The 14,108-nt window shown below is 36.6% G+C and overlaps 1 protein-coding gene and 1 long non-coding RNA gene across 6 annotated transcripts in view; one reads left to right on the top strand and one right to left on the bottom strand.

Annotated features, from left to right (window-relative positions):
* The window catches only part of NTNG1 (netrin G1), a 150,129-nt gene that overhangs the window by 111,172 nt on the left and 24,849 nt on the right, over positions 1-14,108 (top strand). For 2 of the 5 annotated variants that reach the window (XM_051624594.1, XM_051624599.1), the window contains exons 5-7: positions 1,932-1,997; positions 3,894-3,938; positions 8,948-9,115. The exons of 1 other annotated variant lie outside the window; for it this stretch is intronic. In XM_051624594.1, the coding sequence (XP_051480554.1) occupies positions 1,932-1,997; positions 3,894-3,938; positions 8,948-9,115 (279 nt within the window). The remainder of the gene's footprint in view (positions 1-1,931; positions 1,998-3,893; positions 3,939-8,947; positions 9,116-14,108) is intronic. 2 more of the 5 variants (XM_051624595.1, XM_051624596.1) reach the window with 2 other exon arrangements.
* Positions 623-4,849, bottom strand: LOC127386906 (uncharacterized). Its single transcript, XR_007890008.1, has 3 exons — positions 4,727-4,849; positions 2,153-2,199; positions 623-1,121 (listed from the first exon to the last, which is right to left on the bottom strand). It is a non-coding gene; the product is annotated as an uncharacterized LOC127386906 (long non-coding RNA).

The following is a 14,108-nucleotide window of genomic DNA, read 5'->3' as shown; positions in this document are numbered from 1 at the left end:
TAGAAGCTCCAGTCTGAAATATTATAGGAAAATATTATAGGTTTTCTGCAACAACCTTGATGTTGCACAATGACTAAAAGAGAAAAAGGCTCACGGGACAGCAGGACAATGCACTCAATGAAGATTGCTTTTCCTTTTTTAGCTCCTGATTTTTATATGTAGTCTCAGATGTCCAGTCCCTTTAAAATCTTTAGGTCAAGCCTAAGTGTTCATAAAACTACCAATACTTTTACAGTGAATTAAATGTGCAAATAATTTATGTGTGCTGGAAACTTCTTTAACATAACCAGTCAGGCAGTGTTTCAGGCAGTGTTTCAGGAGGAGGAAGGTGGTGTCTCAGGTGCGTGGAACTGCAGTCTGTCAGTGGGCTAGGGTTATCCTGCCAGCTCAGTGAGTATGGCTTTTAGATACCTTTTAGATACTCTGACTATTGTGCTTGCACTTCCTATGTGTGTGAATTGGTGGATCTGACCAGTAGAGGCAGGTTATTTTTCACCAATAAATAGACTGAGAATCTAACAAACTGACTCAGTTTTCCTTTCTTCCATGTTATTGATAAGGAAAAAGCACAAAAAATGCAAGAATGTGATGTTATTATGCAACTATACCACAACTTGACTGATTTAATTGCAGAAGATTACAGTAAATGTTACAATGCAGGTCATCATCCTTCCTTTGAGTTGTTCTATATGTGGGAGGACTTCTGAGGCAGATATCCCCACCCAGCAGACTTCTCTTCACTCTTGACAAATGAGTCAGAAGATACTATGGAAAAAAAATATGTCCTCCTTCCACATCAGATGTTTGAAACTCCAGTCTTTTTGTTGTAATATCCCTGCAGATCTTCTGCTAAGGTAGACATAACAGTGAAACACACCTTCTTCCAAAAGGCCTGTAAGCCCAGATCCTTAATGCCAACCAGCTTGTGACAACTGCAGTTTACTCACTACCCAACCAAATTCTCTGTAGGTAGAAATGAAGAATTAGCTCTCTCCCCACTTGTATCCCCAGTATGTAGGCTGATGTGACCATTAAGGAAAACTCTTCAGCTCAGAAGGAACACAACCACTGGAGTACTCACAGGTATTGATAAAAACATGGTCCAAATCTGATGTTCATACCTACACACATGAAAACAGAGGAAGAATTATAATAGAAAGAGACTATAAATACAGTTTCCCAGATGAGGGCTCAAAGAAAAGCTTTATTTTCTCCTCCCACAACCCCATCCTCTTTACTTATTCTTAGCTCCAACACTGAACACCTTTCTGCTAAGGATTATCACCCTCCACTACCCAGCCCCAAAAGCACATTGACCAAAGGAGAGCTCAGAAGAGACAGAGCTAATTCATTCACTGTGTAAACATTCAATGTACCTACCAAAAAAAAAAAAAAATCAAGCTGCAAAATACATCAGTAGAGGTGATGGAAATTAGATACAATATACGGAACTGTGAGAGCAAAAGAAAAAGCCCACTTAATTGGTAAACATATTTCTTCTGAGAACAGAAATATAATTCACTCAAAACAGCCTAAACCAGGATGTTAAGGTATGCATCTTTGGTAAGAAGTCCTTTTTTGTCCGATACTGTCGTTTTACCTCTATAGAGCAGATTTAACAGAATTTGTTCCTGTTTTGTCCCTGGTGTTAGAATCACATATTGGTCTAGGGTACCTTCTCATCAAGAAAAATTATATTTTAAATCACAGAAGATAAATTGTTATGCACAGTATTTTATGTCCATTTGGTGTTTTGGGAATCATCAATTGCTTGTTTTCTTGCTCACTGTGGAGTCATGTACTGTTCAAGTGCAACCTAGACTAGTCCTGTACTGGATGTTTGTAATCTATGTCTTTGTCCATATGCTTGCCTGTTTAGAACAATATCACAGATGTAAATAACAAAACCTGATTTTTCCTGATGCATGCAGATCCTCCAAAGTTTGATAGGATATGGCCGAATATTTCTTCCCTTGAGGTTTCTAAACCAAACCAAGGTAGGATGCTGTAAAATTCCTAGTAGTCTAAAATTACTGAGATTGCTTTAGAAGGAGTCCCACATAGTAGAAGTAGTAGTATAAAATATAATCCAATTCATTTTGGTGCTAAGTAGTATTAATCTGTGAGAAAATACCCATAAAACAAACCTTACCTGACAAGTCTTCCAACACTCATATTATGTACATCACTGCAAAAAGTCTGGAAAAGTAGACACACAAGTTATAAGTACTGATACAGAGAGCCCTAGATAACATTGGACTTGTTTAGACAGTAGTCTGTATTTTGAGTAAGTTTTGAGATTCTTGACTGAGAAAGACTGTCATTGTCTACCTCAAACCCATTTTTAATGTCTTGTTTCCACTTTGTTTTCCCAAGTGAGCTGAGAGACATTCTCAGCCAGCCTACCATCCACAGTACAAGCAAGTTCTCTGCAAGCTACACTCAGTTTTCTGCAATTTGAGTGCCACGTAAAAAAATTACTCGCAGGCTGTGGCACGATGATTAGCATTGAAAGACACAAAAAAACACAAAATTACTAATAAAAGTAAGGTTCTTTGTTATCTGAAGTTGCATTCAGATACACTTCACATTTCAAAACGTTTGTTCACTATAAAAAAATAATATCCTTTTTTTCTCCTTATTTAGTGCCCTTTGCTCCAAAAAAACACAACCCTGCAGAAATGTAGCCTCTGGCTTGCTTTGACTGTTGAAAGGGTGTCCTTTCTGTGCTATAACACATACAGATGGAAAATAAATTTAATGAAAAGGTGATCTAGAAAATAGCTACTAAATTGAACAAGATGTATTTGGAGTCTGTTGCGGAACTACATTGGGAGGGTTGTAGTTAATACACACAACCTAATCACAGAACCAAATCAAAACATATGCACATATATATAAAATCTACCATGTTACATGTGCAAGGTTCTATGCGCCTGACAAAACAGAAATACTAATTGATCTGTGCTTTCTATAAGAATTACTTTAGTTTGCATTACTCAAATATTTTAAATTAAATATCCCTGATGAATGATACTTAGCATTCTAGTAACTTCATTTAGCCCATGTTACATTTTTCAAGCTTTTTCATGTGTTCCTTAAACAAACAAAAAAAACCCAGATTGATCTTTGCTCCTCTGCTCTCTGTAAGGATTAGCCTATATTATTCACAGGAATTTTAAATCAAAACATTCCCAGTGAAATTATACTTAGCATTTCTAATGGATTCCATAGCTTAATTGCACTGGTTGTGATCTAAGACTTAACTTCATTGCAAAATATATCTTGAACAGCACAAAATTATTCAGTTTATCTTCCCCAAAAATAAAAAGTTTCAGTAAAGACATTTTGTTAGGGAGCACAAAACACAAAAACTTAAAAGCATTCAAGTCAGATTATGTGTTTGTAGCATATTGCTACAGTGTTTAATATTTATTGTAGATTAAAAACTTCAGTCAAGGATAATATATGAAGAGAATAATTACTGAAATCTGCATATACTTACTATTATTTTATTGTGTTTTCTTTGTTTATGCTATTAGGCCAGAATAAATATGCATGTAAATTTAATAAAACCCTCTTCAGCCCCCTCTGGTTACCACTGGTGATGAATTGGGAGAAAACATCAAATAACATCCAACACAAAACTGCCAAAGTGCAGATATGAATTACATTCCCTTTATCTTGGGTATTACAGCTCAAATTATTCAATAATTGATAGTATGCAACTAATTTTCCCTAATTTTCTTACAAAAATAAACTCTGACATTGTTAAAGTTAATTTAAAAGTTAGGAAATAAACAAGTTTATTTTAATCTCTTGATTTGTTCCTATATGATACCTTTTCTAATTTACTGTTCATTTTATTGCCTATCCAATTGCTCCCAAATTAGCTATGTCAACTGTTTCTTCTGTTCAAGTTGCAAACCACAAGAGAGGTAGGAATTCTTGGATTCATACAGTGACTCCATAGTGCTCTGTGTTGTGAAAACATTGCACTGTATGAATCTGGAGTATCTGTGAAGTGTATCCATCACCTTTCTGGTGAGGCATCTTCATTGACAACAACAGAAGCATTAAGTGACATAAACATAAGCCATATAAAGAAAATAATAAATGTGCTTCTTAGACAGTCACTGCTGGCATGTAAAGTGACCTGACATTCTTTTAAAGCAGTTTAATATATGAATATGACCATTCAGGTTGTTGCCTAGAAAGCAAATGTTTACTAGAGTCCTTGTGTTTTCCTCACTGATACGCATAAATTGTAAGAATACATAAGCAGATTATGTGAAGGCAAGCAAGACATTAAACATCATTGTCCATATCCTACAGGAGAACCTGTAAATGCCATGGACTATAATGCATAGTTATATCTTTTCATGCACTGTAAGTGGGCATTACATCTTCATTTTAAGAGTGTGCAAATTCAGACATTAGGCATTATATTTTGAACTGAAGATTCAGTGTTTTATCAAAATAATGGAATTATTTGAGCATCATGAAGGATGCCAGTGTTCACTCTGACTTACAGACAACCTGTTTCATTTGCATATCTGTCATTCACATTCTGAAGACTGAGATCTTCTAATTGTTCTTCCTCATCAATTGTTCTGTAAGGAGTATGTATAAAGATGTTTTCTCTTTCTGTAGCTATTGGGAATATCTGACTATTCATTAATATTAATATATTAACAAGGAATAAGGATATTCAGAAATTATTTACCTTAGTTGTCCCATTCAATGAGATCATCATAACAAGCCATACTGTTTGCTATGAAGCAGGTGCTTTCTGAGGGTATAATAAAATCTTCGTTTGCCTTTTGTTAGTATATAGAGGAACACAAAGTTCCTGAAAAATGTAAAAAAAAATTAAAATATTTAAATTATTTTGAATACACCTTGACTGAAATATTCTTCGTGCTTCTAATTAGGAAATGACACTAATATCTGTCTCATGCATTACCTGTCTTATTTTAAAAATTATGCTTCCCTTCCATGTGTGTTTACTGTTGTTTCATGTGATGACATTTTATTGGGCACAGCTGATGCCTTCAGCACACGCCGCAGCACAACAGTATGTCACCTCAAAGATGTAACTGCATAACATTTTAACAGGGGAAAAAAGTATTCACTTGGTGGGGGGGGGAAATTACTAATCTCTTTGTGATTCTCCTTCAATGGGTAATTTTATCACGCTTTCTACAACTGAAGAGTATTGCAATAGACTCGTTGCATTGGAAATACTCTTTAAAGGTGCATACGGTCAATATTTCTGTGAATTGGCAAGGGATTTGACAATTCCTGAAACATCCAAAAACAATTATCAAATCTAACATGGCTAACTCTTCTCCCTTTTTCCTTCACATTTAACCTGTCTAGCTATCTTAACCTCTCCTCTAAGGTTTTCTTTTCCAAACCATTTACTCCTTGTTATTTAGCTTTAAACTGTCTCCAGTTTATCTGTGTCTTTTCTGGCATGTGGTACTCAGTGCTGTAAGCTCATGTCATATCATTGTTGGTAAACCATTTGCAGCCTGATTTGGATACTTTCCCCAGTCACTCTCAGCAACTGCATGGCTTTGCCAGTGCATGGAAGTGATTGGGCTGCTAGCCAGAGACGTGCCTAAAAGCCTTAAGCTGTGCTTCTGACAAATCTAATAATTTCTGGTCTTGCTGTGCTGGTTAAGGAAAACCACATGAGCTAGAAAGGCCATATGGCATGGCCAGGTATCAGCTTCCCAGCAGGAGGGATGTCGACTGCCATTCTATGTGTTCTGTTTGGCTGGTTTAGGGTAGCACCTCATGTAGCCAGTGGAGAAAATAATTAAGCTCAGTCATATGAGGACCCTTTACATTACTTTTTTTATAAATAGAGAGGGATGTAGAAATTATTCACATGATCAGGCAAACAGCAGTAAGCAAAATAATTTCATCTGATACGGGGAAAGGAGCAAAAATTAGCAAAAAAATTATTTAAACACTACTTGCCATGCTTTTCTTGCCTTTGTGCCACTGCTGATCTTTGATGGGAGGTTACACTGGTTTTGAGTGAACTGGGTTTTTTCCTATGCCTATTACCAATCTGATGATCAAGATTCCTAGAGTTTTCCTGTATGGTAGTGTAAGTTAACCTTGAGACAAATGTTTTCTTTCACACAGCACAGTTGTTTCAAAAGAGCAACATCCAATAGGAATGCAACCAACAATGGCCTCATTGTTTACTTTTAATGTTGATGAGCCACATCTGAACTTGGGTAGTTCTTCTGCATATGTTTAGGAGCATGTGTGTACATCAAACTAAGTCATTTGTAGTTATCAGATCTTTCTTGAGTCCAAATCACAATTTGGACCAAGCCTTGTGACACAGTGAATTACTTTATGTGCAGCTTTTTTTTCTGTGCTTTTGTAATGGCTGATTCTGTGTAGTATGAATATTATTGAAGGTCATATCAATTTCAGAGTTGAAGAATTGTAATCATTCATTCACAGAATATTCTCAATTTCTTTCTACTACTTTAAACACAAAAGATGATGTAGCATAGTCTGCTTTACTTCTGCTTCTTTATAGCATGCATAATTTTGAAACCTAAAAATGCAGTATTCTGTTGCCTGTTACTGATTCAAAAAAACAAGGTAAATTATTTCCTCTAAACTCACCTGCAGTATGATTATGTTTAGCCAAAAGTCTGACAAATATATAGTGTGGTATCATCTCACCAAAGCAAATTATCCAGTGGTAGCAGAAGACAGGTCCTTTGTCAGAAGGAGAAACTAAGACAGCGTTGCTTCTGAATCCAAGATTCAGAAGGATCATATTCCTTATCATGAAGCAGTCTTTCTTATTTTAAAAATGAAACACAAAAAACTTGCTGTCAATTTTCCCTGTGATTTCTGTCTGCTAGTGCTAGTTTCCACTTTTAGATCTGTTGCCTCTGTCCCACACAAGCAGTTTTTACTTGAGCAAGATGGATATACAAGGGTAGAAATGCTGCTGGGTGGCTGGTTGAGATGCTGAATCATACTGACCAGCTGCAAAAGAAAATAAACATGAACACTGTCTTCCTCCCTCTCATTTACATCAAGTGGTAACTGACTGAGACACCAAATGTTTCACTATACTCCAGCAGTTATAGGCATCAAAATTCTCAGATTGACATGAACCACAAAACATTAGTTTAGCAGTATAACATTGAAGAGAACAAGAATGCATATGTTAACTAAATCTGTATATGTAAATTGAATTCATGTTTCCTGGCAGCAGAAAGGCAGCTCTCAACATTTAAACATACGTTGTGCGAAGCATTGGACAGGATAAGAAAAGATGCTATTTACATTCCGCTACCTCAGAAAACAGCAGGTCTGCATAACATACTCATAAACATGTACCAGGATTGCTTTTTATTTATAAAAATACAGACCCTATGACAACCTTCAGTGGGCTTATTAGGTGCCCTAGCATAATCAGCAACATAACGTAGGAAAGGCAGCACAGGGGAATTGGCCCCCATTTTGTATGGAAACATTTTACACCCTCTGCTACAGTTTTATGTAATTACAGGGTAAGTTAAATTCAGGACTGCCTAAATTAACTTCAGGACTTTGAAGCCTTTTCAAGTCCTTGCATCCAGTAGTCCATTACTGCAGGAAACATAGCATAATCTCTCTCACCAGTTAATAAACTACAGCTCTAAAGCATCAGTGTTTTTGTTACAAATGGAAATGTTGACGAAACACAGTGCCCTAATGGCTAGATACCATCTCCTAATTTCCAGTTTCTCAATGGCCAGTTAACACCCATTTGTTCTTGTGCCAGTGTTGTCCATTAGCACAGATGCTCACTTAGGATGGCAGAAGGCTATCTCCTGATTTATAGACCAGTGATATCCCATGTCTTCAGCTTCCTGACTAAACAAGCCAAATTATCCTAGTCTTCACTTTTTAAATAGGCCCTCTACTTCTCTGATCATCCTAATAACCTTTCCTGCATTCAGTCTGGGCTCATAATCTCAGAGTTGAGTGATTAGACTTACCCAAGCTGATATTGATACATTTGTAATTTCTACTTCATTCTGCATAAAACCAAGCACTCCTTCTGATTAAAGACTAAAAGACACAAGCATTCTACATTTAATGAAAGTGCTTTAAAAAGTGGCTATCGTGCCAGCTGCGTTTCAGATGGCTGTAGAAAGCATGCTTTCTCTTCAGTACACATTTCAGAATTTTCATGATCTTTTCTGGCATAATTGTTTTTCATCTCAGAATGTAAGGATGGGTTAATGCCTACCTCAAAAGTACTGCAGGAGTAGCTCTTAGATAATATTGCTCTACTTTCCTTCTCTTCTCTTTTGTTTTAGGAGGTGCTCGCCAAAATTGTCAAACTAGTGATTTGTTTGGTCTTGAAAGAAAACAGTCTGGTTCCCAAGGTGCCTACCAGCTGCAGTACCCTGAGAGTTCAGGAGTATTTTTAAATACCCATCACATATGTCAGAACAAAACTTGTAGCTTTTATTGTACTTATAGTTGTGGATTTAAGCATGACAAAGTTTGACAGTTTTGTCCACTTTATTTAATACGAGGAAGTTTTTCCCGTGTCTTGATTTACACTCATCTCAAAAGTGCAAAAACTTGTGCATTTCTATCAGTGGAAAATGAGCCCCAGGGAGCCCTGAAAGGTTTACAACTGCAAATGCTTCAGTCCCATCAGGTCTGCCAACAACAGCCAACCTTCAACATCATACTGTGGTCGTCGGGTCACGCTAACCTGCCTGAAATAAACTTCGCTTTCATTGCAGATAAACATCTGCTGTTGTCCATGTTACATTGATGAACATGTATGCGCCATTCATTCATATTTCTATTCATGGTTCATTTTTACTAAGCATGTAATGTGCTATTACTCTGCTGCTGTATACATTTGGTATACATTTCTGTTCTTCCTTGAAAGACTGTGAATGCTTCGGGCACTCCAACCGGTGCAGTTACATCGAGCTGCTCAATACGGTCATTTGCGTGAGCTGTAAGCACAACACTAGAGGTCAGCACTGTGAGTTATGCAGGCTGGGCTACTTCAGAAATGCTTCTGCAGAGCTGGACGATGAAAATGTGTGCATAGGTCAGTCCCGGGATAACTGCGCCTTTTCTTCTGTGCCTTTTCAGCTACTGGCAGCTGCTAGGGACCACTGCTGCTTACTTGCCAGTTGAGCCAGAATGAGCTTTTTCAATGGATAAAAACATCTGTGTCTTCTCCATTTCCATTGCCCCTGCAGCCCCAAGGAGGCATTTTTTATCTGTATATGACCATGAACCTCCCAGGCTAAGGGTCCTGGGAAGACTTTTTCAGGAAGCCCCTGAGAACTGCCCCTGCAGGAAGGAGCCACAGTGGAGTTGCACATGAATAAACTAGAGGGCTGAGTCATAAATACCTGTATAAGTACAGACCCTTCAATACTTGCCTGGAGAACTACAAAAGTTGTAGCTCCCCTTTTATCCACTTCAATTTCTTATAAACATGTTGCAGCTAATTCTGCTCCCAGACACAGGGCTGTAAGTGCAGCATTACCACTCTGCTCCTTAGAGGAGAAACTGATGATACGCCCATGTGGTTAGGAGCAGAATTTGTCAAATCAGTTTAACATTATGTCTATTTAGAAAAGGGATTCCTGGGTGAAAACAGTGCTGTACACCTAGCAAATGCTATAAATAGCCAAAATGCAGAATTAAAGGAAATGTCAGAACATAGTTTTAAAAGCCATTAGGAAATAATAAGATCTTTATCACACTAGAAGAATATGCACTATTCTCATGTCACTACAGATAGTATATAGCAAAGGACACTAGATGAAGATTGAATGTAATCAATACAGAAAGCCACATACAATGACCAGCAGTTAATAGGTAGCCACAAAAGGTGCTGTTCTAATAACAAACAGAGGTTGATGATTTATTATATAACATTTCTTATAGACATAAGCATCAGTAGAACTTGTTCTAGATTTTCATTGTGATTTTTTTCTTTCTATTGTACAGGAAGAAAAATGAAAGAGTAGTTAAAAGATTTTTTTCATGCCAATATAGACGATGAGTATATAAATTATATTTTAATATAATTTATAATCCATTGCTGAGATTCAAGCTAGAAACTATTTTCACTGCTATTATTTGTTTCAGTCTGCAGCTTGACAGATTTACATTTTATTTTGTGATAAACACCCAGATCCATCCACACACTGCATTTCATGTCTCCTTTTTTTAACTTTGCTTGGCAACACATTCAGAAAATGCATTATCTCCTTTGACATTAATTAGTCTGAGCTAATAAGAACATTAGTAGGCAAGTCATGATTTTGTATGACTGTGCTGAGGAGATTAAGCCAATCAAATGTTCTTGGAAAAAAAGCCACTGTCCTTCATATTTGTTTGATATAGATGATGGACTTTATTGGTATGACATCAGGGCTGTATAATTTCAGTTACCTAAATAGGCCTAATGAATATTACACTAAATTACTCTGGGATTTTTCATCAGCTCATTCAGTAAACTGTTTTCCTGTGTGCACTGAAATGCTAAGACAGCAGCTCTAGTTATGTAAGACAAGGAAGTTAAACCTGGAGACAAAACTAAGCAAATTTGAAATTAATTTGCAAGTGATGTATTTAGGATGCTTAGTAAAAAAATAATTACGCACTTCAAAATTGTCCAGAATCTGCAGAAATAAAATTAGAAAACCTTTCATTTAACAAGGGTCTTTAAAAACTTTTAAACAGGCAATGTGATGTATTTGGTGACTTCCCCACCTTAATGCAAGCAGAATTCTCTTGGGCTCCCATGAGAATTGTACTATGCAACATGACTATAGGATCAGCCCCTGGTTTGCTACATGTCAGGCAATAAGTTTTAAATAAATAATATACTCGGTGGACTAAGACTTCAGGATTGCAGTGCATACAAAATGCATGTATCCTAGCTGACTTGCCAAGACTTTCATATTGACTCTTGTAATAAGTCAGTGAAGTGAAGCAGACTCCTACGTTCCTTTCAGAAAACAAGTAAGTTTGTTCTTGTTCTAAAGTGCATGAGAACTGGGGCTCCTAAGATTTAATACTGCAAACTATAGAGTATTTTCACCTCTGAGAGCGCTGATGGATTCACCATCCTTCTGGGTCAAGCACACAGGGTCTTGCTCTATTGGAAACGCTCATTTCTCTCTTCTCTGAGTTTAAAAGCAGTGTTTTGGGTTTTAAGTATGAGTGAAATGCTGGCATGAACATATTAATAAGCAGATTTCCAGTCACAGGTGCAAGTCCTATTCCCATATGAAAGTCTCATTTTTCCAGGCTAATTCTTTCCTCTTCAGCCATGTATGTAGAAAAGTAAAATAATGTTTGGGTAAGCTAGTTAAACAGCAGTTAATGGGGCTTTTACTCTGATTTATCACACCTACTTATCTAGTTTTCATGAATATATATGGTAAGTACATGGATAACAAATTGGTGAATCTTAGTGGATGCTAACTAAATGGAGAAAATGTAGAATGTTTCATTTTAAAAACTGACAAGTTACAAAGAATTTAAATACTGAGAAGGTTTTTACCAGTGAACCAACTGCAACATGTTATATCATGGGCTTAAATCTGTTTTCATTATGCCCTTAATTTCTTTAGAAGCAAAATAAATTTTATTTCCTAAAGTGAAATATCAAAAATTTGTGGATTTGTCCATTAACTGCAAAATAACCTCGTATGGGCAACTGCATTTTCTAAATAAATCAAAGTATTATAAAGTTAAAAATAATTCACTTGATGTGCTTACAGTGAAAAAGAATTTAACAACTTGAAGAGCTTTTTATTTTTACAAGGTTTTGATATTCCTAATAACTCTTTATTTCACTGAATTCACATGCTGGCAAGCATTGATAGCATGGAAACCACCAAGTAGACCCAGAGTAATAAAATATTTTCTTTGCATTACAACATAAATACTAAAATGGTAATTATTGTCACACCTATAAGAAAGCCAGCCTTACAGTCACTTAGACTTAAACATGAGTTAACAGCTGTGAGACCTTTAGAAACCCTAATGCTATATTGTTAAGTGAACCTTGGGGGTCCTGTTGCCACTCAACCCAGAATTACAAGCAGCAAGCCTGCAAGCTTCAGCCTTATTTCTCCAACCTTCTTTTTTACTTATTTCCATTGTGCTTTGTTGGCAGTCACCAGATGGAGGTTAGTAGGAAAATTCCTTCCCAGTTCAGATCTGCAGGGTTTTTTTCCCCACCCTGGAATCTGGTGTGTGGTCTGCTTGTGAGGATGATACAGGAATGTTAATTTCATGTTATTTAAAGCTTATTGGACATACTGCCTGCAGCATTCTGGAACTGTGGCTTTTGAGCTTTTCAATGTCTTACGTATTTGGTAGGTCAAGGGAAGTGTTCCACAGCCTGTGATATTGTGTTGGACAATGAGCTTGGATGTTTGGTGGATCTCTGTAGGTTATATATCTCTGGTATCAATTGTGTATTGGGAAAGATGGAGGCTAGATTCAGTTACTAAACATTACTGAGTCTGAGTGGTGTTCTGATTTGACATACTACTTTTGTAAAAGGGCCTGGCTTAAAATTTTGATTCCACTGTCTACTTGCCCTTAAATAGCACAATATGTGCCTGGTACTTCTTACATGTTTATATGATAGAGTTCACTAGGAAAGCTTTCACTGATTCAGGGTCAGGTTCTTGTTTTCTGGAAAATAACAGTATATATCTACAAACATAGAATATCATAAGCCATAGATTTCTTTCACAAATACATGTTTAAATCACTGTAACTCCATTATGTCCACCTAAGCTATTAACGTACAAGAATTGGACCCTCCCTGCTTCTAGTGTAATTCCAAGCTTTTTGCCTTTCAAGATTTTCTACAAACACTCTTTAAGCAGATTTTACTTCCTGCACTCAGTATGTATCTCAGCTCTATGGCTGTTTACATGAACATTTTCTACATTCGATGAACCTCAGAACTGCCAGCTTTTCAAATGGCACTCGCTGTGCTGTAATTCTGCTGAGCCTTGCACAGTATCTTTGGTGTGTCAGTTTTCAGCTTCATTAATGAATGTTGCTAGTTATTGACTTTATTATTTTTGTAGAACTCTGTTTGCCAAAGGTAACTAGTCTTCAGCATGCCAGATGTTCAAAGTGCCATCTGTAATTTATAGTTAATAAACATTGGGACAACAGATGACTAATACCTTCCTGGCAATTTTTTTCCTGTTACATTTTTTCCATTGGATTTTTTTTCATATATTTTATTTCCTGGTTCAACTCCATTTAATAATTTACAATATTGTTGAGGTTTAACCTAATGCTAGTGAACAATTGCCAAAGGTAGCACTGATTCATAGACACATAAAACTAGACTCCCAGCAGGTTGCCTAGATTCAGGAATAGATTTGTGTATCTTTTGCCTTCAACAGCAGCAGAGATCAGATGCTGCCAAAATGTGTCTGCATTCTCAGATGACAGTGGAGTTACTCTGGGTCTACATGGGTCTACATACAAATAAGATGCAGCCCTTCATTTAAAATAATCAACTGATGAACAGGAGTACCAAAAATGAGCTCTGCTAGCTACTGTCCTTTTTTCTTTGTTCAGCCAGCTGAAAGCTGAACACAGATACTGCAATCATGTTAAAAGGGCTGTGAATTAACAGCACAGTAAGTGTTGTGGCAGAAAATGGGTTACCCTAGTCATTCTTTAATTAGGTGAACACATGTGGAAAATATACAGTGGGGAATGAACCTCGTTGTATTTTCCATCTGCTCGCTGAGAGGCGAAAGAAATGAAAAAGGCAGCGTAAAGCCACTTCTGATAAATTCTGCACTGTATGACTGCTCACCTCAATTTTTTCTTTTTGGAATATGTAAATGGTTTATTAACATCACTGATAAATACAATCTCATCAATTTAATGGCAAATATCCACATAAATTATTATACTGCTCAAAACTATAAAGGAAGACTATCTTGCAAATAAGTAAAGTGCACCTATATGGCCCTGTAAAGACATTCAGCACTTCTGAAAATACTGAGTAATATAGATAAGCCTGTTTTAAT

This window comes from Apus apus, chromosome 7, assembly GCF_020740795.1.
Source record: "Apus apus isolate bApuApu2 chromosome 7, bApuApu2.pri.cur, whole genome shotgun sequence".
Taxonomy (NCBI): Eukaryota; Metazoa; Chordata; class Aves; order Apodiformes; family Apodidae; genus Apus; species Apus apus.
The sequence above is the reverse complement of the archived record's forward strand: the minus strand, read 5'-3'. Positions and strand labels throughout refer to the sequence as shown.